At 35.9% G+C, this 27,832-nt stretch overlaps 1 protein-coding gene across 6 annotated transcripts in view; it reads right to left on the reverse strand.

Moving 5' to 3' along the window:
* Nucleotides 1-627: 627 nt before the first annotated feature.
* The window catches only part of Rgs7 (regulator of G protein signaling 7), a 438,832-nt gene continuing 411,627 nt past the window's right edge, over nt 628-27,832 (reverse strand). For 3 of the 6 annotated variants that reach the window (XM_076872881.1, XM_076872884.1, XM_076872880.1), the window contains 8 exons: nt 21,932-22,006; nt 14,174-14,272; nt 13,074-13,135; nt 11,784-11,894; nt 9,923-10,048; nt 6,120-6,306; nt 3,029-3,118; nt 628-702 (listed from right to left, as the gene is read on the reverse strand). In XM_076872881.1, coding sequence (XP_076728996.1) covers nt 628-702; nt 3,029-3,118; nt 6,120-6,306; nt 9,923-10,048; nt 11,784-11,894; nt 13,074-13,135; nt 14,174-14,272; nt 21,932-22,006 — 825 coding nt within the window. Of the gene's footprint in view, nt 703-1,634; nt 1,689-3,028; nt 3,119-6,119; nt 6,307-9,922; nt 10,049-11,783; nt 11,895-13,073; nt 13,136-14,173; nt 14,273-21,931; nt 22,007-27,832 lie in introns of all 6 variants that reach the window. The other 3 variants (XM_076872882.1, XM_076872879.1, XM_076872883.1) reach the window with 2 other exon arrangements.

The following is a 27,832-nucleotide window of genomic DNA, read 5'->3' on the forward strand; positions in this document are numbered from 1 at the left end:
TAGGAAAAGAGTAATTTGAAATAATTCTTAAACAATACACAGAGTACCTTGCAATATGTTGTAGCTACTTTTCTCAGAAAAATCATAGGGGAATTTTTTTTGATATTTTCTTTATCTGCATGGTGACTTATAAGGCATATTTAAGAAAATTCTATATTAAGGGACAGAGATTCCAACAAAGCTAGTCAAAACTTTATTAAGTTAATAGTATGATCAATTCCTGGAATCTCAAATTCTCCATCCCTTTAATTCATGCAGTCACATCAAATGTCCAGTATATATATATATATATATATATATATATATATATATATATATATATATATATATATATTACTGTTTAAAGCTTTTCAAATACTCTGTGTACAGTCACAATGATAATTCAAAAGTAAAATAAACTGACATTCCCCACCACAAAGATTCTTGAAGGAAACAGAAAACAAAAACCACATCTTTGTTGAATCTAGTTTGCTTATATTTCAACACACATAATTCCACTGAACTGGCCATCATAGCAAAAGCCACAACACACACACACACACACACACAGCAGCATGGAGCTAACCACACAACTCAACAGACAGTGCAGACAAACTTGAGTATAAACCAAGATTTTTCTACCTCTTTTCATAACAGGTTAGTGCTGGCCCTCAGTGTTGGTGTACAGTTTTTATGGCATGGGAAAATAGGGATGTTTCTGCCCTATAAAAATAAATGTGTTGAAGGCTTTAGTTTGAGCTTATACAATGTCAGAAAGTTCCAAAGGCACTGGCACAATACAAAAATAAATAAATAAAAAAGAATCCCACAAACAAATATATATATCACCAAAACACATTGCAAGGAACTAAGAAAACTCTAGTGGGAAAGCTACTGGTTTCCTGAATGATTTATGCAAACACCTTCATGAAAAATAAATAACAGGAGAGGCATGTTAGTAGGTCTGTGGTGGGGCGTTATCTTGTCACCAACCAACATTCATGTCAAGTCTTTGGCTTTAAAATGCATATAAGATCTTTTTCTCCCCGCAGAGGTAGAAAGCACAGAACATTTGTTCTTTTTTGGGGGGTGGGGTGGGGGGTATTACTGCGGATTTAACCCAGGGAACACTTAACCACATTTTAAATTTTTTTAATTTTCAGACAAGGTTTCATTAAGTTGCTTAGGGCCTCATTAAGTTGCTGAAGCTATTCTCCAGTTTGTGTTTCTTCTGCTTCAGCCTCCCAAGTCATTAGGATTAATGTGCCCAGCAACACTTCTTGTCCTTAATATTTTAAGCCTAAGGAAGAGCTAAGGTAAGAATGTAGAAATGCATGCATTATCTTTAATAAGGAAAAGGATACATGGAACAAAAATATAAAGAAAAATTCTTAGTTCCTTCATTTTATATATCATAATGCACACTTCTTTCCAAATCTTAGTCTGACATAAATTGTAGTTCATGTGTGACATCTTTATCTACTCTACAAAGGGCTGGGACAGAAAGATAAGCATGAATTTCTGTATTTGAATAAAGGCAATACTTTTGCTTTTACATCTAAAAATGCATGGTTGGTAATGGCTCTAGAAATGGGAAAGCTGCAAAAATTTCATTGGACTTAATGATTTGTAATTCCTCGAAAAATAAAACTTACCACATTCTGTGCAAATTTCTCAAAAGATGTTCTGCGATCCATTGAGTTTCCAGACTTATATGTGTGGGTTGGGGTAGGGTGAAGGGAAGTAAGGGAACATTAAAAAAAAAAAAAAAGCAGCAAGAAAAACAGAGCAGAAAAAGACAGAATGATGAAATGATGCAATGTTAAGTCCATATTCTAAATCACAGGCCCCCAAAGGTAGGAGAGTTGCCAAAGGAGGCCTTTGGCCACAGGATCTGGGCACTGTTTTCATTAGTGCTTTTATTTTAAACACCAAAAGCTCTTATGCAAACAAAATGGTATGATTCCAAGTAAAATCAAATTAAGCAAATATGTGAAGCTTTTATGCAGACATTTGCAAAGCTTAAGTATTCAAAAATTTCATGTTATATATTTGGAATTTTCTCATAATATTCTGTCAAGGCTAAATTTTTGTAGATAACATTATTAAATCTGTAAAGCATTGCTGTAGAATAGACCTTTTCATAAGGATGAAAACTTTATTCAACACTGCCTGATGCTAAACCTTTAACTTTGGTTATTGAACACTTGATATTTGGCTAGAATTTTATGCAATTTTAATTAATTAAAATTAAAATTTAAACAACTCCATGTGGTTAATGTCTGCTGTATTTGGACAGGGCACACAGAATATCTATTTCCAGATGCAAAAAAATGCACTTAAAAAAAATCTCATTAGTCTAAATGCATGAATTACACAAAGGTATAATTTAATCTCAGAAGTTCAGTAAATTATGGATTATTTCAATGTTAAAAAGCAATGAATAATGTTTATGTTTATGTTGTATACTCCTTTATATTGATCACATTAGGACTTATGAACAGCAAGACTTTGATTAGAAGCATTAATTGAATAATGAGGTCTCTCTCCATATGTGCTTGGCTACCATCTTAAAGTGTGTAAAATTCATCAGAGGGATACTTAGTAATTTGGAATAAATGCCAAGAGACAATGAAAACATAACTACAATTTTGGCAGCTATCATTGAAAAAAGTAGGTCTATTTTTAGTTGTGAACATGCATTCAAGCTTTCCAAATAAAGCCCTTTTCAAATTTTTGACCTTGTTCCTTTATTTATTATAATATTTGATTTCCTTAAACTAGGCATGTAGAAGATTAACATGAAACATGAAAACAGTTTCTCATATATTTTATAAAGCGAGAACATCTGCAGAAACAAACAAAAAATAATACAATAAGCAACCAACCAACAAAAACAAAAACAACTTAAATGGCCCTTATAAAATGAAAGGATTAGGGGAGGGTCTTGAAGTATGTTCACTTACCATTAGTTTGATACCCTGGGCCAAGCAGAGGCAATTAGTCCAAATAATTATAACTGAGAACTAGCTCAAGAAAGAACCAATACCTTTTTCTTTGCCTGTAGAAGTTCCTGATAGGCACTGGATCTTATAAAACGTGGATATGAATCACTTTTCATCAGTTTGTAAATATGCTCCTAAAAAGAAAAAATGGTTGAGGTGCTTTTTTATTATTTTTCAGGAAAAGTGAAATATTATGATAAGAACATAAAATGTGGTTAAAGAATAAATCTAGTGGCAGCTAAACATAGTAATGACAATGCTAATGAAAATACCTATGCTTACAGGACATTTATATCTTCCGATTCATTATTTGATTCATGGATACATGTTTTAATTAGTTTGGGAGCTACTGAGGAGGAAAATCACATCCAGTCATGCTTTTTTAAAGACAGAATCTGGTTAATGGGAAGCAATGGCATAATTTTGAATCACATTGTTGATTTATACCTAGCACATTTGAGAATATAAATAAATCTGCTATCTTTTAAAATTACTCCAGGCCAGAAGCAGATGTTGTGAAGTCAAGACTGAGTAATCATCCTAGATACCTTTGGCCTTCACATTTACTGGGAGGATACAGACAGTCCAGATGAATCATCTCCTTGGTACAAATTACATGGAAAATTGTCATCCATGCCTACTTTGGGTCAGAGCTCAAGTCCAAAAAAAAATTTTTTGGGGGTGATACTTAATTGCTAAGTCTCCAAATTCATTCTCTTTTTTTTCTCACCCATGCATAGAAAGATTAGGTAAATATCAGATCACTCATCTGCAATAAAACTGCAATGTTTGATTTTGGTTTTCTTTTTCCAGTTCTAGGCAGCAAATGCAGGGCCTTTCAAATGCTAGGCAAGTGCTCTACCACCAAGCTACACTCCCAGTACCCATTCTATTTTAGTGGTGAATGCTGGTAGAAAAAGAAGTCAAACAAAGAAAAATTGTATTCATCTGATTCATACTTGATCTATTCCTGGATGATTCTGCTCTGGTCTGTTGTAATTCAAGAAAGATTAAATGCTCCTTAGTCTTCCCAGTCTAGAGAAATATCAGTCAAATACATAAGCTATTTGAGAGTCACCTGGATGTCTGAATCTTTTCTTTGAAGAAAATACATATTTTTAAAAAATGACTCTTTTGGTCTTCATTTAACACACCAGTAATACTTTGAAGTTATTCAGAAATCACTAAATGACTGTCATGATTAAACCTCAAGATCTAGCCAAGGTTGAGCTTTTAGAACATGGTAAATTTGGAAGTGTATTGGAATTTATTTAAAAGTAGAATAATTCCTGGTTTTGAAGTTAAGCATTTGGGGATTCAGATCCTGCCTTTCTTAAGATCAACCACTTATAAACAACTATAATTTAGATCAATTTATTCATTTCTCCAATTCTTGATTCTCTAATTTATAAGATATTATTGTTATGAGGATTAAAGGAATGATAAATGCTTAGCAGAGTTTGGGGTATGCACAATAAATGCTCAAATATACATAAGCATAGCCAGGGAATCGTCTAGCAAGTACAGGCCTATGTTAGCTAATTTAATCATCAAAAAGCCTGAAAGAGGTTGGTGACCAATATTATGTCCATATAAGACATGAAGAAACTGAAGTGTGGGGATGTGCAATATTTCTAAGATGTCACCCAGCAGAGTTAAGATCAGGACTCAGGCAATTTAGCTCCAGAGTTTTCATTGTTAACCATTACATCACATTTCTTCTCACATAATAGCAGAAATTTCTAGTATTATATCTCAACAACAGGATAACACACATTTGGCTACACACACACACACACACACACACACACACACGAGTCAAATATCTGAGCTTAATTGGGAAACAAAAGTAGACTCTTAAGATATGGTAGTAATGTTTCCTATAGATGAATATTCCTTTTCATTTTATTGGGGATCCTATTAAGGAAGAATATTTTTCAATGACACAGATAACAAAGAAATGTTCTGTTTAAGACTTCAGGAAGAAAAAAAAAGACTTCAGGAAGGCATTCCAAACATTTTACACATTTTATAGAAAAATGTCCACATTTTATCTTGAACCCAAAGAAAGATAAATCACAAGGGAAGTGATCATTAGGACCAGAATTTTCATTCTGCTCTCTGTCATGTATCTCTGTAAAATGTAATTATTTTTACAGAGGAGACCATGGATGAGACATGTGGGATGGGGGTGTTCAGTTAGTTGTTAAAATTTGTGTTATTTTACTACACATTGGTTCATTTCTTTAAACTAGAGCCAAGAAGAAAGTTATTTTCTACCAAGAATAGAAATAAGGAAGAACATTTGTGTATCTCACTATCAGTTCATTATGTTAGTAATATTAAAAACAAGAAAATTTTCAGAGCTAATATTCATTTTAAAAGAAGTAGGGGCCATGAGTGTGACTCAATGGTAGAGCACTTATTCAGAATGTGCAAAGCCCTAGATTTGATGCCAGTAGTGCCCCCCTCCCCCAAAAGAAGAAGTTACAAAGCATACATGTTCTTATTTTTCAGTTTTCTTTCTAAGCACCAATACTTTTCTGGAGGAAGTAGAAATCCTAACTAAGGTTCAGAGAAGAGAACACCAAAAATTTATCTTAGAAGTTAAAATCAATTTCCTTTTTTGTAGACGGAAAATTAACAAATGCCTGATCTCTTATTTGATTTTTTTCAACCAAGACAAAATTTGTTTGACAGAAGGTTAAGCAAATTTTGAAATGACCATTCATAAATACTGAATAATCTAGGCATGTGAGAATCTCAGAATCTCCATATTGAAGACACAGAAATGTATGGTACCAAGGTCGGGGTCACCATTAATGTTTGCTGAAATCCTGGGTACCAAACAAGGAAGAAAATAAAGTAAAACTTTTCAAATACTTCAAGTATGCTTCTTCATGAAATTTTCTTATAAAAACCTATTCAAATTTATAAAAAATTCTCAGGATTTAAAAATAGTTACTTTAAAAATACATTTGTTCTTTTCTAGATCAGTGAGAATTATTTTGCATATAACCACCTAAACTGAAAATATTAAAAATAACTGCCAACAAGAATGAAAATAAAATGAAAGTTTCACCACTGTCCATGTCCAGGAGAGCTTCTGTGACATGAGGCCTGTTGTGTACCAACCTGAGCATCTTCGAATGTGTATCGTCCAGGTTCCTTCACATTCTGTGTGGTTTTGTCATAACTCTTGGAATCCAGGTTGATGGCACTGGGGGCTCCTGGAGCCAGAAATTCTTGCCATATTTCCTGAACTCTCGAGGGCACTTCTCGAATAGGCCTTTTCTTCAGGTCCTCCACTGCTAGCCAGAATCTATGTAAAATGTGACACTGAGCTTTTACTTCAATGGTTTATAATCTGAAAAATTCTTGTAATATTTACTCATCATAAACCTCATCCTGATACCTAAAAGAAAAGTCACTTTCTGAGAGCTTGCAATATTAGACCTGTATTGGCTTTTCCCCATAAGTTATATGCAAAGGTAAAATTTTTTTTAAAAGAAATACGGAAAACCTCTTAATTGGTTGTGATTAGAACCAAATCTGAGCTTTAACTTCATTGAAGCAACATAGCACTGTTAGAGAAGCTTTTATTAGAAAGGCTGGGGATATAACTCAGTTGGCAGAGTGTTTGCTTCACATGCACAAGGCCCTGGGTTCAATCCCCAGCACTGCCACCAATGTGGACAAAGCCTTAAATATGAAACAGCCATTATTACTTTCAGAAAGGAAGGATCAAGACTTGCCTTCCTAAAACACATATTTATACACTGTGAAGTCCAATAGGATATACCATGTACAATCTGAGGCTGCATGAGTGTTGGAATTGATGCTCATTTAAGCTGATTTCAGCATACTTTGAAGACATCAATCAAAACGAAGTCTCAGTCCTCAAAGAACTAGTAGTGAAAAAAGACCACTTAAAAGGCCAGAATCCCAGGAAGCACATGAGAATCTCTTAGGAAGAGTATAGGCCAGACAGTCTCGGAATGCTGAGCAGGAAGAAACCCCAATGCTAAGGCTAGCACATGGTTGTAAAGGTGGGGTCTAAGAGAACTCTTTGAGATATAGTGACATCTGAAATGAAATGGACCTGGAAATAAGGAATAAACTATCAAAGTGTAGAGATGTTAGTAATAGCACGTACACTGATACGGGATGCAGGTACTACGTACCTGTTTACCATATACTTATCAATCTGTATCTTCAACTAGTCCCCACAGCTCCATAAACTAGGTGCTATTATTTCCCCTGCATTAGAAGAGGAACTGAGCATATGAAGATTAAGTAATTTATTTAAGCTTGTCCTCCATTAGTGGTATAGCTGAGGTTTTGTTTCTGGAAAATCTGTAGCAGATGTCAGGCTCATAACCACTCCTTCCCACTGTCTCCCTAAGAGCATCATTGCCCTTCTTATCCCCATCATTGCTGTAATTATTTTAATAGCTTAGTAGAATGGAACAGGCTCATTTAAAGTCTTACATTTTAAATTTAATAGTAGCTGGACTCTAAGGAAACTTTTTAATGTCTTTAAGTGAAGTCTTGCTTTCCTCCTCAATAAAATGGAATAACAATGCCCATCTCCGTGAAGTTCCATTGGATTAAATTATATAAATTTATGTAAAGGCCACTGACAAATGCCAGGTATATTTTTAGGCACTCAATGATAAAATTCATGCTATTTATATATTTCTTTAGCATGTGCTTTATGCTAGAGCTCTGCCTGAAAAGGGATTGAACAAAACACATATCAGTAGACAGCAGAGGGTGTATTTGAGTAACGTGGTTACGGATAAGCAGGGTTTCTTCACTTTTTTCCTGTTCTAATATTTGAAGAAAAAGCTCATGTGACTGGCACATTCCCATGAAGGGTAGGTTCCTAGAAGGCTGCTGCTGCTTAGAAAATATGTACTTAAATGTACTTAATTCATCGTCCTCTTGGCTAAGTGGACCCTGGCATGTGATTCAGATAGTAGGTGAAAGCAGGGTGGGGCTCAGATTTGGGGATCAGTGGACAGTAGCTTGGTAATGGTTTATTAAAAAAACAAGAATGCTGCTTACATGTAATATTAATTTGCATGAAGTGTAAAACCAGCTCAGATATATTTTGTTTCTCTCTAAAGTGAGGCAATAATACTTACATTGTTGGGATTATTAGATGTGTGATGATCAGAAATAATGAAAGGCAAATAAATGTGGCACAATATGATTCACAGAAGTAGCAGATATAAAACATATTCTGGTGTATGTTAGATGTTCGAAATTCTATCTGCAGTCATATCATTCTGTAAGTCATTTATCTATACTTAACAAGGAAACATGATAGGTATATAGTAGATATTCAAGGAGTATATATATATGTGTATACATACATAAAAATATTGAATATTTCTTATATGTAATTATCTAGTATGGAAATCAGTATGGCATGGAATTAAGACAAGAAATGGTTAAGGCTTGATTGAACTAAGGAATGGGCAATGATTCAATTCATGTGTGAAGCAGAATATTCACATGCTACTCTCTTTGCCCCAGAATTTCTTCCCTCTTCCTTTCTTGCTTGGATATCTTCTTATCAACAGCTCTCAGCCTGGAAGATATTTCTTCTACTATGCCTTTGCCAATGTCTAACTCCAGGTTAGGCATTCTCCAATACTTCTCCTATCTAAACATCCATCATTTTGTGTTGTGACTGGGTGATGCTGGTAAGGCATGTTACTTATTTCCTCATCACAAATAATTATAATGTCATCATATTTTTTAAAACTTAGAGCAAAATTCACCCTCCCATTCTCTAATATTCCAAAAATATCCTTTTATCTTTATTTTGTATACATTCTTGCTTCAATAACTAGTAATATGACTTAGATATACAAAGTGTTATTATCAGGCCCAATAAAACTATGATTGCTAAATTGCAGGTCTTGCAAAAGCCCAGCTAGAAAGGATTCCCATAAACTTGAACAAGAATTGGAAAGTGCTTCCCAACAGTGCATGACAGCACTCATAGAAAATTCCAGATTCTGTTTGTGGTCATTCTGCTCCATTCAAGAGACATCTGTCAATGTTCTACATATTTCTGAATGGTTTGTTATTAGTATCTGTTAAATCTCCTGAAAAGAATGTGACAATGCCTGGCACTGCTTAGTTCCAAGGAAAATAGATGAATTTCACAGGACTCTGTAAGTCATGGGAAAGTAAAACTAAGGTATGAGGTTTCAAAAGGATAATGAATTAAAGAACGCATGCAAAAAGAGTTTCTTGTAGTGAAAAGTTATTACTCATTTAAATGATCTTAAACAGAACTATTAAAATCCACTCTAATGTCTCCTTTAAAAAATGATATTTTCAGGTGCCCTTTAAATTAGAAAATTTTAAAATAATAAGGATGATGTTTACAACCAATGAGCAGAACACATGTCTTGACTCATTAACAGCTCTTCAGGGCTCTTACCTGTTGTGAAGCTGTATTTAAATGAGCAAAGTAAATGAGCTGCCCTAGAGCTTTGTCTCAAAATATTTGACATAGTGTTGACTCCCTTCTCCAACTTACTTGAGAAGTTGTACTCACAGAAGGTCAGTATTGATAAATAGGTGATATGTTTTAACAGCATAAATACCAATGGCCATTCTCCACTTCACCAAACATGGTTCTAAGTGCTATGCTTCTTTGTAGAGTTCATTTCACAAGTACTACACTTATACAGTTAAAAATCCAGAGATAGTGTAAAAGTCAGTTATTGTGAGGAATTGATATTACTGAACAGCTTTTGTCTTTTCCCTTCCATTAGATGGCAGAAATTCAATGTGTTCATAACATCATTAGGATGTTGGCAGAAGTGTAATTGGTTTCATGAGTCCAAAATAACGCAACATCAGAGAGAGTGTTGCTCTGGCTTGTGGTGTAAGAATCAAGCAGTGTGTCTTACCTTAAGTTTTCTGAGCTGAATTCTGACTCTAGAAATTTAAGGAACTGTTCTCTCCCAACTGGGTCTTTCAATGCCTCATCCATGCCAAAACCCCATCGTTTTACCCTCTGTTGGCTCGGTTCTTTGCTATAGAAGATAAAGCCAAATATAATTCTTTCAGTACAACTCCTATTTTCTTTTATTAGATTTGTCCTCAAAACCATGTATGCTTTAAAATTCCATTTCTTAACTGATCATTCAGAAAAAAAATAAGTATCTGATTGATGGTTCTTAATAAAATCATGGTGTATTATAAGAGTAACATTAATATCTAACATTTATTAGGTGAATTAGGTGCTAAGTGGTCTAAATAAATTATCCTATTAATTTTTTTCCAGTAACTTTATAAGTACATTCTTCTTCTTCCCATTTTATAGATGAGGAAATGAAGGAATGAAGAGAGTTATAACTTTCCAATGTTAGACAAGTAACAAAGGGCAAATATCCAGTCTTATGTTAGAGCCCCATTTCTTAACCACTAAAAAATGCATAATGGGGGAATGTGCTGGTGGTGTGTGTGTGAAATGCACTTGTATTCAAAATGACATACTAATGTGTAACTCTTTTGTAATTAAACATGTGACCCATTCCTAGTGAGTCATAACTTTTGGGGATTCCAGGTTCCTCATATATAAAATCTATAACTTGTGGCTGAGGAGTATGGACTCATCAAGTGTTTAAGATACATGGCTGGATATGGAAGAAAAAGAAGGTCTATACTGCAATCTTGAGAAGGGTTAGAGTACTAATCCTCTCTGTATAAAGAGACATGCAATGATCTTCGCATGACTGCCCAGATTGATTGTATGCTTCTCCTATGTTGTCTTCAATTGTGCTCTAGTTTTCTTAAGTCAGTTTGTTTTTTAGTGTGTTCATGGTGAGTTCATTTTGTTTCAAAACTGAATTTATAAAGGTATACTTGTATTAAGTTTAATTAAGTAAATAGGGATTTAGCATTATTTTGCTTGAATACATGGGCCTTTTTGGCTATGTGGATTTTCAAAGAAGCTAATAGCCATGAGCTAAATTTCAAGATCTGAAACCTGACTAATCCAGCTAGAAACCTGCACTTCTAATTTTATAGCAGTATAAATATTTTTTTTAATTAAATTTGTTTTTATATTGATACATAAAAAATATGAACAATTATACATATTTATTAGAGTACCCTGTGATATTTCAAGACATGTATATGTCATGTAATGTGTAAATCAGGGTAAACATCTATCTCCTCAAATGTTTATCATGTCTTTATGGTAAATACAATCAGAACTCTTTATTTGGCTTTTAAGAGATAGTACATAATTTTTATCTATAGTCGCACTACAGTACATCAGCACACCCAAACTTATTTCTATGTAACTATAACTTAGAACCTGTTGGTGAACCTTTCCTGACCCCTTTCCCCCCAGCCTCTTGTAATCACCATTCTCAACTTCTCAACTTCCATAAGATCAACTTTTTTTTTTTTTTTTTTTTAATTTCACATATGAGTGAGAACATACGATACTTTTGTTCCTGTGCCTGGCTTATTTCACTTAACACAATGATCTCCAGTTCCAACCATGTTGTCATGAATGACAGATTCCATCCTATTTTTAATGGCTGAGTAGCATTCCATCAACAATGCAAATCTTAATGCCAAAGCAAATACCTGGGGTTTGAAAACCTCAAGCAATATCCTGAATGATAAGGTTAAATCATGAATCAAATGTAAAGAGTAAAAACCATCATTATAATTAACCAATTACAGGGTTCTTCCTGTTTCACACAGTCCCTGAAATAAGTGACATATCTGTGAGGAAAAGAAAATGTCACTTACCTTGCTTCAAGTTCCCAGAAAGTAGTATCGTCAGACAGCCATGGGTTAGAAGGGTCAGGTGGCACGAGAAATGGGTCGTATTCTACATACTGTTCCGTATAACTTAGTAGACTAGGGAGGAAGAAAAAAAAAATTTCCTCAGTTTTTCTGGCTGAAGTTATACCCAGTCCAAAGAAAGAGAAGCAATATAAAAATTCTGGGCCAAAGAGTCCTTTCCCAATTACAGAATAAAGCCCCAGTGGCAATTTTCATGTTTCAATAACATGCACGCAACAACTCATTGGGCTTTTTGGTGGACAAATTTAGTTAAAGATTCCTATCTTTATCTATCCCACACCTGAGCTATTAAGTCACTACTCTTCCATTAGAATGAAGCAACATGGAAGAGGTCTGCATGTTGAAGGGCAGCAGTAAGGGTCTGTTCCAATCCTTTGTTAATAGGGAAAAGGGATTAAAAGGAAATCATTGCCAAATGTAATTACAGGAATGAGGCAAAAGGAGAATCACTGACAAAAATATATTTTTAGAAAACATTTACATTTGGTTGGTCATGATGGCACCTGCCTGTAATCCCAGCAACTTGGGAGGCTGGGGCAGGAGGATCACAAGATTGAGGTAGCCTCAGCAACTTAGCAAGACCTTTAGCAACTCAGTGAAACCCTGTCTCAAAATAGAAATAGCGAAAGGTCTAGGGATGTGGCCCAGTGGTTAAGCACCTCCTGTTAAATCCCCAGTAAACCTGCCCCTAAAAACGAAAAAAAAAAAAAAAATCTGTGTTTAAAAATCGAAGGAAGAAGAAAGAAAATAAGTTGGAGAGATAGGTTTTGACAATGCCCCAAAGTGAAGAATTTGAATTTCATTAAGAGCAGATTTTTAAAAAGAAAAGACAAATCTAAAATCTGAGATTAATTCAAATTCTGAAACCATGCAATAACAGAGTAGATTGTGAATGTTCAGATCAATTTATAGAATCTCAGAGTTGCCAAAAAACAGTCAGTAAATTAAGGTTCAATTCTTTAAGTAGAAGTGAAAAGATTTAACTCCTTGGCTGTATCCTCTGTATCTTATTGTTGATTGCACAAAGATAGAACCTCTTGGGATTTAAAGCAATAATGATCATGCTGCCCTTTAAACTGTAACAAACGAATGCTTTGAAAGCTTTCTATGTGTATAAAGAAAATACAAAAATCAATTATTTATCTTTTCTCCCCTCCCAACAGGTGGTTCTTACTACATATTTAACTGTCTTATGCAATTTTTAAGTTTACATAGATATTTTGAAATACTTACCTATCAGCAACTTTTGACATTTTTAATCGATGTCTATCTAACTGTATTTGCCAATATTTTATCTAAAAAGAAAGTTAGAAAATTAGTTACATAAATGACAACACCACAGTTTTCACCTCTAAAATTCTTATAGGGCAATTCCAAAAAGGTGTGTATCCTGTCAGTAAAATTTCAAAGTTGACGAATGCAGAACACTCTGAATAGTTAACAAAAAATGAAAATGTATTTGAATGTAAACATAACCATATATCTTAAGAACAGCACAGTTTGACTATTTTACTTACTTTAGCAAAATGTAACTTTATTAGAAAAGTGTTCTGGAGTTTTTAAACATTAATTCAAGGTGAATAATCAAATCCATTCCCCACAGATATTTAATTAAGAAAATAAATGAATTTTTTATTTTTTTACTATAATTTCAAAATAAATCCTATCTCCTGAGACTATCCCAAGAAAGCATCAGTCAGATGTGTTTTGAGAATAATTTTATGAAATTATGACACATGCTTACATGGATGTAAACACATAGAGAAAAACTATAAAAATTTTTCTGAATTGCTTTTTCTTTATGGTGATTATAAATACACTAGAAAATTCTAAATCACATTATTGATGAACCATACTATAACAAAATAATAGAAGAGTCCAAAATGTGGAGGAGGAACAATGATTAAACCAATCAAGAAATTTAATTATTACTGGATATTAGAAATTGATGTTTGCTTTGAAATATTTATTGAAGCAAAAACTATTGATCAATGATTTTTAAAAAGAAGCAATATATACTACGATTGTATGCCAGTGTTGATAAGAAAAAACTTCCAAAGGTTTGAAGACATCAGTACCACACAAATAAAAATCACAATTTTTTTTTTGTGGTGATCACTTAGCAACATTAGATATGGGACTTAATGTCCCCAATCTCTTGTCCTCTCATTAGCAACTTCATTACATTTTTACCTGCAAATATTCTATATGAAATAGGTGACCATACAAATTACCTTTCAAAATACCCATTATGAACATTTGCTATCTGGTTGCATAGTGAATGTTAATAATGATAAATAATCATTTGAAAGTCATTTTCTAGGCTGACTCACCTGTTGATGCAGCTCATCTTCTGTTGGAGGTTTAGTTTCTGGTGTGGGTGTGTGGGTAGGACTGTGACTTCTAATATCATTTTGTAAACCATAGACAGACTATATTAAAATGAAAAATAAATGTTAAGACAAAATACCATTCATAGTCACAGATTTCTGGGAAAAAAATTTGCGTCACATCTTCAGTAAGGTAGCTCAAAATTTATATAATGAAGCTTCTATCAAAGTCCAAAAGGCACTGCTATCAAAAATAAAATTTAATAAGTAACATTTAATAAGTATTGATTCAATAATAAAATAGAGGTGGATATAAAATAAAATAGAAATTTAATAACTCATGAGAAGATAAAAATTACCTGATTTTCATGTAGGAATGAAATGGAACACTGACAAGAAGACTATGTTGCAGATTCTGCTGCCTTGTTTTCTCATGGTACAATCAGAGGACCCAGAGTGCCCTGACTTCCCATGGCAATACTTAGGTTATGATGTTAGTCTCGCCATTGGGTACATATGCAATATTAGTGACCCTTAAGGCTTTACACACCTCAAATTCTTGATGCTGCAATTCTTTTTTTAAATTAATTTTCCCAAAAGGTCAGAGCTATTAATTAAAAAGATTCTTTTTAGGGAGAGACCCATTGCTTAGTAAGTATAAAGAAAGATCTAGAGACTGAGGGATAAAAATTTCTCTCCAACTGTGTGAGTCACCCAACATGTTAGTTCAAGAGAGAATCCAAATGGCTTTTTAAAAACAAAACAAAAAAAATCAAAGTATTATTACTTTAAAACAAAGCATTAGATGTGTCCTGGAGTACTTCTTTGAACATGAAAATAAAAGATAAGGGCATAGTAAAACTGCATGAGCCCTGCACAATTAACATTTCCAGATAGATTTGCAAAGAAATTGTCATTTAGATGAAGGTAGATTCAAATGCTTAATGGAGTCCATTCTTGGGCCCAAACTTGTGGGTATCTCTAAGTTCAAATGTGTTTTGTTCCTGACCTACTTTCACTTGGACCGAAACTAAATGTTCTGTCAACATCACTTCTTGGCTCTGTAACCTAGACACTTTGGACTGGATGTTTTTTCTCTTTATAGCTACCATTATTGCTTGTTAGCCCTTTTAAAACACACTTTGACTTGGGTTTAATCATCTGGATCATCCACTTCCAGACTATTTTAGAAAGGCCCTGATAAATCTTTTCTCTTGTCCTAGCTCAAACCTATTTCCTGTCAATGACCATCCATTTTAATACAACATATGCTATTCATAGGACTGGGCTAAATGACTTGTCCTGCTCTTTTCTTTCATTTGTTTACTCATTCATTCACTCATTCAACATTTACTGAACACCTCTATATACTGGATATAGTGCTAAGCATAAGGGTTATAGAAGCAAACAAAACACTTATACTTCCTCCTTCATTGGAGCTTATAATCCTGTCCAGGAAAACGAGTTGCCTAATCACATAAATAAGTATGATTAAAACTGTGATGATAAGTATTATAAAGAAAAAATTAAAAGACATAAGGCCTGGAATACCAGAGGTTATACACTGAAGAAGCAGAAAAAGCCTAAATAAACTGATACTAGTCATATTTGAACATGCTTAAACAGCTTTTTGAATTCTGAAATAACATTTGAGTTTGATTTTTTAAAAATTAGGCAAGTGAAAGACCACTAGTCATATAGTTGAACTTTGGGGTGCCTGTTATTTCTTCAGTTGTATCACATTAATTTTTGATAAGGAAAATAAGGTCTCTGATATATAAACTTTCCATTCCTTTTACCATTTTTTTTTCTTTTTACAGTACTAGTATTGCCTTATCACTAAGCTACAACCCAGCCCTTTTTAAAAGTTTTTGTTTTGTTTTGTCTTGTTCTGTTTTATCTTGAGACATGGTCTTGCTAAGTTGCTGAGGAAGGTGGCCTCAAACTTGCAATCTCCCTGCATTGGCTTCTAGAGGAGCTGGATTTACTGGCCTATGCCACCATGTCCAGACCTTGGTTCAATTATGTTAAAATTTTTAAAATAAGAATATACATGTCACATAAACAGCATTTATAAAACAAGATAGCTGAGAGTTTTAACAGTAAATTTTCTGGCTAATTTGAAAATTAATTAAAAAGACTTAGAAAAATACTTCAATTTGAGATGTCATAAAACTAAAAAGATCCATTAAGTTACATGCTATCTTTACATTTCCATTATTATTTCAAAATGCATGCATTTCATGTGAGCCTCATGAAGTTCATTGGGAGATATTGCTTTAAGTCTTCCAGGAAACTCACTACTGGGTCTGAGCTTACTATGGAATTTCTAATTTTTGTCTAACGTGCAGATAAACATCAGAAACTTCCAATTTCATTAGTTAGAGTGCTGTTCCGGAGGTAAAGGAGTGAAGTCTTTGCAATGTCTTAATGTTTACAGATAGGAGAAAGCTAAATCAATAACTTGACATTCATTTTGAACTTTGTGAGCAAAATCAACTATTTAGTTGAGATGTTTTAACTTGATTAACACGTCCTTTTCTCCATGGTGTCTAGAACAGGCATTTTTCATATATAATGTTATGAAAATTATTCATTAAATGAAACAGATTGGACTCCATATGAATCTATTCATGTATGATTTCCTTTCACATTTTATAACTAAGAAAAATTCTCTTCTATTTTTTTCCTTTGTTGTGTGTGGAGGACTTCTATGGTCTGAATATTTGTGTTCCCCTCCCAATTTACATGTTGGAATCCTAATCCCCTAGGTGATGGTGTTTGGACGTGGAGCCTTTGGGATGTGAAGAGGCCATGAGAGTTCTGCCCTCAGGATTGGGATTAGTGTGCCCTTGCAAAAGAGGACTCAGGATGAAGGTGCCATATAGGAAACAGAGAGTCTTCTGCACTGGGGCTTTGCTTTTGAATTTCCCAGCCTCCAGGACCATTAGCAATAAATTTATGTTGTTTATAAATTTCCCAGTCTAAGGTATTTTGGTACAGCAGTCTAGCAGTCCAAATGGACTTTTAAAATAGAGCTGCAAAGTGTAAGAAGATTTTCTGCCTATGTGGAATACAATCTCTAGTATTTTTCTTATTGAGGCTAGTGTGAGACTATTTTATTTCCTTCTGGATTTTTCAACAGAGAACAGACTGTGACCTAGTCTGCCTCCACGTGGAAGAAGCCAGTAGCGACAGCACACCAGAGCAAACCAACTAGAGAGAGGGCCTGAGAGCTCCTGTGCTCTCCAGTGGGCTCCCGGGTCCAGCCACAGCCAGCTCCAGCTCTGCTCCTGCCTACTCCCTAGGCTCCAGTCCATGAGCTGTGGTCAATAATAGTAAATGCACACCAAAGTTTAGATGAACCTGACAGGGGAGGAAAGACAAGAGGATACAGAACAAGCTGACTGTTGTTTTGGAAGATGAGTTCTGAAGCCACAGGAGGCAGTCCAAAGTGTGCCTCAGTAACACATGCAGATGGTTTTGTCATTTTCATCTGGCTTTGTGTTCTTGGACCCTCCTAGCTATTGTCATATTGTCACAGGTCCTGCCTGTGGTGGTTAATTTTATGTGTCAACATGGCTGGGCCACAGTGCCAAGATACGTAGCCAAACATCGTTCTGGTTGTTTCTGTGAGGGCTTTTTGTGGATATGACTAACGTCTAATTTAGTGAACTCTGAGTAAAGCAAATTGTCCTCCACAATGTGGGTGGGCCACATCAACCAGTTGAAGGCCTAAATAGAACAAAGACTGGCTTCCCATGAATAAGAAGAAATTCTACCTCTAGATTGCCTCTGGGATTCCATCTGAAATGTTTCTCTGGCCTCTGCTCTCCTGCATCTAATTTTGGCCTCTCCAAGCCCAACATTTAAGTCAATTCCTTAAAAATTTTATTCTCTCTGTTTATACACACACACACACACACACACACACACACACACACACACGTCTTGTTAGTTCTATTTCTTTGGAGAAACGAATACACAACCGCATAGAGTAAAAAATTTTCTATCAATCCAAGATCACCAGGCACACAGTGCCCCTTAAAACTTGCCTATATTCTTTCTTAGAGACTTGAGTAATACCTCTTAACTATTTTGTTGGGTTTCAGTAAAGCCCATTAAAATTAAGAAGTGAGATTTGAAAGCTGATCAATCTACTTGGGTTATAACATATAAGAAATATTATTATAGCCGATTCTCAAAGAAATGAACAGCAGCCCTCTTTGCTAAGGTAGGATCTATTTTCAAAGATTAAACGTGGTCCAGGGGTTCTACTTCCTTATCAGTGGGATATAAGACTAAGATCAATCACACAGCTAAGAGAAGGTGCAATGGAGACAGCCCTATCAGGCACGGGCGACTTCCAGGGCAGTCGGCAGATTTCTGCTTTTATAATCACATGGTGCAGCCTGTTCAGCCTGGACAGAGCTGTTTCAGAGGGTGGTGAAATCATTATTCACCGATAAAAAGTTAGAATCACAAATCTTTATTCCTTTTATGTTATAGACTGGGCTGTGTTCTCCCAAACTAATATGTGAGATGTGAAGATAGGGCCTGTGGGAAGGTAATAAAGATTAAGTGAGGTCACAGAGTGCCACAATAATCCAATAGAATTGGTGTCCTTGTAACAGGAGCAAGGGCTCCTGAGTACACAGCAAAAAAAAAAAAAAAAGTGGTTGATTTCAAGCCAGAAAGAGAACTTTTACCAGGGGATGAATTTTCTAGCACCTTGATCTTGGACTTCCTGTCTCTAGAACTGCAAAATAATAAATTCCTATTGTATAATCTGCCCAGTCTGTGGAATTTTGTTATGGCAGTCCCAGTAGACTAATACATAAAATATGTAACTATACTAAGGTTCAGACATTTGTCTGTCTACTTGTTCACAGTCTGCTCCCTTATTAGACATGAGTTGTGGAAACAAGGCTCTGCCTGTCTGTTTTACTGTGAAATATCCAAAGAGCTGTATAAATTGGACATTTAGTGGAGAGTTATTAATTTCTCTAATTGGTCCTTCCAGTTCCTAACCAAATATGGCCTAACACAGTATCTGCAAAAGCTATACAACCAAGTCTTCTCTTTACACATTTGATAAACATGTCAGATTATCTCTACTGGGTAATAATTCAAGAATTCTAAAGGACAAGTAAGTATGTGGCTTAGAGTCCTCAAGCCTTCTGCATAAAATATCATCATTGCCTGTGAGGATTCTAGCAAATTCCACACTAATGTCCATAAAAAGCTATACTGATCAAAAAATGAGAAAATCCATTTTCTCTAATTGTAGAAAACAATGGTATTTATACTACTTTTTTTTTTTCCAGAACTTCTGTTTTTCTGTGACAAATTTTTGGGTTACACAGCTCTACAGTTAGGCCTTGCAATTCTACTACAAATGATTGACAGTGAATTAGACTGTGTCCTAGACAAATCAGTTAACACTTAAGGACTCCTTTTTACAGCACTTCAACTTGTGATGCCTCAAGCTTTTTTTCCATCATTAAATAAGGACCAATGATATGTGAAGAGTAACTTTGTATAGGAATACTTTTCAAAGTTTCAAGAAACATGCCCATTGAGGCCCAGGTAAGAAACCAATACTGAATATAGGGCTATAAAGAGTGGGTGAATGATCACTTTATCATGATGAAGTTCTGTCTTGTTAATCTGTATCTTCACTCTTCTGAATCAGAGCATGTCTGATTTGGTGGAAAAAATATAATACACAGAAAGGTTTTTAAAGGATCACTCTTCATAATTCAGGGAGAAGTTGGCTTATTGCATTTTTGTTTTTTAAATTCTTTTTTTTAGTTGTAGATGAACACAATACCTTTATTAGAACTCAGTGCTCCATGCATGTAAGGCAGGCGCTCTACCACTGAGCCACAATCCCAGCCCACTATTTGCATTTTTTAATTTTGTTCATTGAGCTAGTTAGTACCTGGCACACGAAGCATGGATACCAAGGATGAAAGAGCTGAGTCTAGAGCTGACTGCAATAGAGACAAGTAGCTGGGCTTTGCCTCTTTCTCTCAGAGTCCTTAGGGGCAAAATGTTTGAGTATCATGTCTAAATGGGGTGTGTATCGCTTTCCCATGGCTTCCTTTTCCCTAACATCAAGGTAAACTGCCTCCAAAGAAAAAAAGGTACTTGTGCAACATTAGGACCTTTGAACACGATGTTGTACATCTAGGGATAGAAGAAAAAGACTGCATGAAATAAGACTACAAAAAATTAGTTTAACTATAGTTTAGCCAATTGTAAGTATACTTATTCTGGAAAATGCTACAGTTACATAAGGAAAATGTCACAGAAAAGAGAGTCTTGACCTTTGGGGAATGCTTTTTTAAGGCCATGCCAACCTGTGGACTGTGTCCTCAGCATGCTTGTTGCAGACTAAAAATTCTTATGTGTATTGAAATTTTTAATGGAATTAATAACGATGTCTTCTGTGTGTAAGATTACTTTAAAACTATGCAGATATCACTGCTATGGGTTTTCAAAGGGCTGTTTATTTTGTCAGGTACTGGAGATTGAACCAAGGGATGCTCTACCATATTCCCGGTGCTTTTTATTTTAATTTGAAACAGGCTCTTGCTAAGTTGCCCAGGCTAACCTGTGGGAGGCCACCATGTCATGTGACCAGCATTTTCCTCTCCTGATTGGTTTGAGGCACTGTCCATCACTTCCAGTGATCTGGCCACTTTCACATGGCTGTGACAGTATCCCCGATCTTGAGAATAGTAAAAATGCAACAAATGTGTCTTCATGCATAGGCATACCTTCCTGCAGCCCCATGGGTCAAGCTACGCTCACTTGTTCCTTTGTGATATAACCCCTTTGCCCTGTTTGGGAGAGATTGTTCCATGGGAACTTCCTTTGTGTGTCCCTTTCTCTTGCTCTGCCTGTGGGTGTGGCCTTGCTAGATGTCAGTCCACCTGCTGACAGCAGACATCATAAAGCTAGATTCAGCCCCTTGAAACCTGACCCCTTGCCTCATTTGAATGGCTTCTCCTCAATAAAAGGGGTCAGCAAGTGCTTGTGCACTCTCTCTCTTTCTGCGGACCCTTAAGGACAGAGGAGCCATCACAGCATCCCCAAAGAAAAAGGTATCTCTGTCTCTTGTATGGTTATTTTGTGCAGCCTAATTCCCCTGGAGTGACCCTGCGTGTTTTAGTTGCAAGGAATGCGACACTAACTTAGCACTTGTGATCCTCCTGCCTCAGCTTCTGGAGTAGCTAGGTTTACAGGCATGTTCTACTGTGCCCAGCTTCAAAGGGCTATTTAAAATATCACTGAGTTCCAGATAGTTTTCCCCTTAGGCTTTCTCTCAGAACAAACACTGAAGTACTACTCTTAACTTATGGTTGTGTCACAAAATGTGGATGCTAAAAAAAAAAAAAATTGTCCTTACACTTTTTTTCTAATTACATATATTTTAGAGTCTCCCTTTCCTCAAACTTTTATCTAAAAATGCCCTCGCTATTTTCCCTTTTTCTCAGATAACCTTCAACTTCTTTTCCTAATCCTTTAGCAAGAGTGGAGGGGTCTGCAGTTTCCCTGACCCCTCCTGTCCGAGCCAGTCAGCACTGCTCTTCTACCTCAGGACATTGAGTGGACCATTTCCTAAGGAGAGAGGGATGGACGACCAGGAGGAGCAGGAAAGGTTCTTTGAAAGGGACAAAGGTGTTCTGTGGCCCCCAGGTATGAACAGTACAACTCATCAATCAATCAACAGCTGCACATCAAACATTTTACCTTTCTTGTTTTGTGTGGGTTTCTCATTCTGGATGACTTCTTAATGTCCACTTCAGTAGTATTTACACATCCAGGCTGGAAATGGAAAAACAGAGAAACAAAGGAATCTTTGGGTATGAACTATCTGGCTAGTACCTTCATTAGTGACTCACTCTCCAGAACCTGAGCAAATGCCATAATGACCCCAGTCACCAGCAACACTTCCTAGAAGGTCACAGCCTTTTCCATCAGCAGTGGACAGTAATGAAATACACAACACCTTTATATTTCTCTGATACCTTTTTCAAGTCCTAGAGAAACCAGAAAATATACTTAGGTTTTGCATGTAAAGTAGTTTACAGATATTTATAGCTGCTAATGGAACAGACAGAGCAAGGGTATCCAGAGAGGAATGGGGTAATAACCCCTAATCATATCTGCACACAAATTCCTGCAGAAACAGGTTTTCTTTATTAACTATGATACTACTTCTACTTATTTATTTATTTGTTTGTTTACTGGTACTGAAGATTGAATGCAAAGGTGTTGTTCCCACTGAGCCACATACCTGGCACTTTCTTAAATTTTTTTTTTTTTGAGACAGTGTCTTGCTAATTTACGTAGGGTCTCCCTAAATTGCTGAGGCTGGCTTTGAAATTGCAATCCTCCTGCTTCAGCCTCCCAAATTGCTGGAATTACAGGTGTGTGCCATCACACCTGTCAGAAAACGACACTACTTTTAGATAGCTGCTTATTTTTCCTAAGTTGGGAAACTAAAATTATAAGTAGTTGAGGAAGCACAAATCCCACAGTGTATTTTTTTTAACGTATAACACAAGAGTTTATAGCCAAAAAGAGGAAGATAAAGAAAGAAACTGGTAGTCAACTATGCTTCTTCTTTCCCAGGCAGAATCCCTTTAAACAGGAGGGCTGCTTGCTGCTGGCTTTCTGACAGCCTGGGGAGTGTTATTTTGCTAGAATTGTTGGTGGGTCACACAGAAACAATTAGCTGTGAGCCCCCTTTGTACTTGAAGGAAGAGAGGAAAGGTAGGAGGGAAGGAGAGTGGGAGAAAGGGAGTGGGAGGGGGAAGGAAGGAGGAAGAGGAGGGGGATAAAAGGGAAAAACAGACTATGAATGGGAAATATACCTCAAACTTTTCCCCCAAAACAATCCTGGAAGCAGTAGGCAAAGGCTGAGGAATATGAATCAAAGAAGGAGACTCAGAAACACATGGTATTGAGAGCTAGGAAGGACTTCAACCTTTAGACGTAATTAGAAATGGATGGTTTACATGAATTGTGTTTCCATGCTTTCAGATTTTTGGCACAGGATTTAGGGATCTCTGGTATTAGTGAAGAAAATCAAGTTGTACATCTCTTCTCAACTATTCAATTTCTTCTCACAGGTTTCAAGAAAACTAAAAGCATGAGATGTTTGTGAAAATGAGCACGAAAGTGTTTTGTGGAGTTGGAATAGAGCTGGGGGGAAGGGCAAAGGGGCAGTGCTGGTATGATTAGAAGAATGAGCTGTTTTGTAGAATGAACACATGGAACATTTTCCTAAAAGAACTTTCTCCTTAAAGCACAGGCATCCTAAGAGAACTTCATCATTTTTTTTTTTTTTTGTACCAGGGATTGAACCCGGGAACACTTCAACACTGAGCCACATCCTTAGCCCTTTTTATTTTTTATTTAGAGACACAATCTTGTTAAATTGCTTAGGACCTCACTAAATTGATGAAGTTGACATTGAATTTGTGGTCCCCTTGCCTCAGCCTCCTGAGTCACTTGGATTACAGCCATGCACCACCATACTTGGCAAAACATTTCTTAAATTATTTTCCACAAAGGTTACATGTAAACTGTGGACACACACACACACACACATACACACACACACACACACACACACACACACACAATAGTATGAGTGTTAAATAAACTACAAGTTTGGTCTGCATATTTAATTAGGAATAAAAATAGCTGTTAAGCATGGTGATAAGCTTGTTAGTATAAAGGCAGAGCACCAAGCTGGGAAGGGGCACTGACCTACTAAGTGGTAGTGAGCAATTCACTTCCAGCATCAAGCTGATCAGTACCTGATATTCTCAACCTTTCTGTGTCCTATCTAGGCATTAGTTTTATTTTTAAAGGGCCCCAGTGATTTTAATATGCAGTCAGAGTTCACAACCACTGATCCAGAGGTAACAGAAATAATGTTTTAAAAATATTAAAGCATTCTGTTTTCATTTCCCTGTTCAATTTCTATTTTATTGCAGTCTTCCTTCCCTAAGCCTGACCCATTAGGGAAGTGAAGACGCTGGAATGCTTCATTCTCCTATTGATATGTCAATACCAATATATCAAGAGCCAAGCTTGACAAGATAGGTCATACAGATCTTCCTCTTTGTGTTGAAGGGTGGGAATGACTAGTATGTGATATTTAAGAAAAGGAAGACATGTCCCTTTGTAAGGTGGAAGGAAAGAAACAATGTTTCTTTTCTTTTTTTTTTTTTTTTTAAGTTTGCTGAGAGTTTTATTATGAACCTACTCAAAATTTATCACATGCATCTTTTTGGCATCTCTTGAAAGAATCATTTATTTTTTCCCCTTTATTCTCTTAACGTGGTGAATTGCATCAGTTCATTTTTTATTATTAGTTGTTCAAAACATTACAAAGCTCTTGACATATCATATTTCATACATTTGATTTAAGTGGATTATGAATTCCCATTTTTACCCCCTATACAGATTGCAGAATCACATCGGTTACACATCCAGGTTTTTACATACTGCCATACTAGTGTATGTTGTATTCTGCTGCCCTTCCTATCCCCTTCCTATCTCCCCTCCCCTCCCCTCCCCTCCCCTCCCCTCCCCTTCCCTCCCCTCCCCTCTCTTGTTTCTTGTATGTAGGATTTGCTGCAAGTATCTGTAGCCAAGGGCACATAAGTTCTGAGAAGACTAGTAGGTGATTGGAAGCCTGAAGTTAAAACAAAGACTGCAGATGTGCAGGGATTTCAGGCTGAGAGCAAATGTCTAAAGACAAACCCCAATAGTGAGTGCCAGGGAATGGTACTGTATAGTAGTCCTGGGGCAGACCACCATTCCAACCTGTCTAAAGCAGAAATAACCAGGATCAAGAAAATGTTCTGTGGATATCTGGCTCTCATTCCCCACTGCACAGATCATATAAACAAACCTCAATACTTGAAGCTCCACTCCCAAACCACTCTTAGCTGCCAAGAAAGTCTGAGGAAGACAGTAAATGTGATCATCCAAAAGTGACTGAGTTATCTAAACTGATGATATAAATTATGGCAGCACATAGAGAATGCTCATTGAAACTTATCCTTCAAACAGGTTTCTGAGGAGGAAAATAGATCAATTATAGACAGCATAAGATTGTGTGTGTGTGTGTGTGTGTGTGTGTGTGTGTGTGTTATATTTTTACTTATTTGAGGACTCTGAATTAATTGAATTTTAAAATTCTTACCATAAAAAGCTAGGATTCTAAACCAATTTGACTTCAAATTAAATGGGATAGTTAACAAATGGCATAATAAATTTCACCAACTACTGAAGGCATAAAGTAGAATTTTCCTTCAATATCTGACTTGAAGCCCAAAAGAGAATTAACATTTTTATCTCCAAATTTAAAAAACTATGGCTTTTTAAATTTGATTAATAAATCATTAACAGCTATCTAAAATTCCTACTTGTGTCAATTATTAACAATAGTCATAAGCTAATTGGCTATAAGAGCAAACATCACAGACTGAACCATTAGATTTGTCTTATAACCCAGCTTCCATCCCTGAAAAATCACATTTGCCAGTTCAAAATTGATCATTAATATCTAAATGGTTAAAATAATATAACCGATAAGCTGGACCTGAGGTGCCAGTCTCAGTGTCCTCAAGTTTTCTGTCATTTCTAAAGAGCCTCTTGAGACAGCAAATGGTTTAGCAGATCTATGGTATCTAATTTATCTAGGGGATTCTTAAAAATTAAAAAAAAAAAAAAAACTTAGATGGCTGGATGTAGTGGCCCCCTGTAATCCCTGTATTTTGGGAAGCTGAGCACGAGAATCACAAATGTGAAAGGGCTGAGGCTGAAACTCAGTGGTAAAGCTCTCTCCAAGGCATATTCGAGGCCCTGATTCAATCCCCAGCATCGCAAACAAATAAACAGAAAAACAAAACAAAAACAAAAACAAGAATAACAACAAAAACTTAGATGTCCAAATTTGTCTAATGTTTTTCTGAATAATTAAGACTTAGCACTGATAACTTCTGAATAACTTCTTTCAAAAGTCAGGCACTGAGCCAGGTGCTGGGGTGCATGCCTATAATCCCAGCAGCTCAGGAGGCTGAGGCAGGAAGATCACAAATTCAAAGCCAGCCTCAGCAAAAGCAAGGCCCTGAGCAACTCACTGAGACTCTGTCTCTAAATAAAATACAAAATAAGGCTAGGGATGTGGCTCAGTATTAGAGTGCACCTGAGTTCAATCCCTGGTACCCCCTCCCACCCCCGAAAAAAATGTCAGGCACTATGGTGAATGAAATATTGGCAATGATCATTTTTTGGCATTCTTTTATTATTCAAGGAATATTTCTTTATGCTTTAATTAATTAATTGTCAGATCTTATGATGCGTGATGATATACAGAAATGAAGGCATGATCCATATTTCAATAACCTCCTAATACAACAAGACCAACAGACACAAAATGGGAACAGAGCAACTAGGTAGAAGTTGACACAGGACATTATATGATAGAAAGTTTCAGACATCCATTCTCACTGTAGGTTATTCCCAATAGAGAAGATAAATACGTTTCAAAATTTTATCTTAAGCAATTATTCTTTATCCTAACAAGACCGTTCTGTTCTTTGTTATTGAACAAAAAAAAAGCAGTTATCTTTTTAAAGCATATATAATAGGTGCCACTAGCTGGCACCAGATTCACATAAAATGTTATGCATAAATTGGTTTTCTACAGAACTAGATATATCTTCTCAATAAGATATAAATAACGTTACCATTATTAAGTAAGCGCTCCATAAAATTGTTCAAATATGTACTATTTTCTGGAAACAGTATTAAGTACATAATATTGTTGGACTTAAGGAATAATAAAATGCTATTTACATTGGCCCAGAATAGAATCATAAGTCATTTCCAGTGATTCAACAGTGAATTTATTTTCAACAGAACGAAGCTGCATTGTAAGGTTATTGTAATATTATTTATTAGAAAGTAGCATTTAACATTATGGAACCCATTCCTGAAGGAGTAATGAGGACATCATTGATAAATATTACTGAAAGAGTGTGTGTCTTCATAAGGTGCAAAACAGAAGCTGGAACTCTTGGTTCCATTACTGATATCTGTAAGAGAAACTAAATACCATTTAGTTCCTTTCATGGCATTACACTTTTCTTTCTTTTTGGCTCTGGGGCTGGAGCCCAGGTATTTACTCATGCTAAACACATACTTTTCCACTGAGCAACACCCCCAGCCCACATAGTAAAATTTTGTAAGTTGTGCCAGAGACAGACTTATATCAGAACAATCAAGAGAACTCCTGGTGAGAAGCATCCTTGAGAGATAGGAATGGAAACCAGCTCTCTTTATGTTCTTAAGCAGCTACCAATTAATTCAGTTTCTGACCCTGTTAGTCTCCCTATTTCCCACTCACAAACTCAAAGATGTCTTTTGAGGCAGTTACCCTGGAATGTCCCTCATTTACCTTCCAGAGTTATTTGGCCACTTGATTCATGCTCAGGCTCATTTGCTGACTACAGATTCTTGGCTCTGTAATCCCACTTCAACATTCGCTGTGAATGAGCTGTGCATGTCCAAGAGGCAGAAGGGAAGCTAAAGTAGCAGAGGGAAGGAATCATACACCATCAGTTT

This window comes from Callospermophilus lateralis, chromosome 13, assembly GCF_048772815.1.
Source record: "Callospermophilus lateralis isolate mCalLat2 chromosome 13, mCalLat2.hap1, whole genome shotgun sequence".
In the NCBI taxonomy this organism is placed as follows: domain Eukaryota; kingdom Metazoa; phylum Chordata; class Mammalia; order Rodentia; family Sciuridae; genus Callospermophilus; species Callospermophilus lateralis.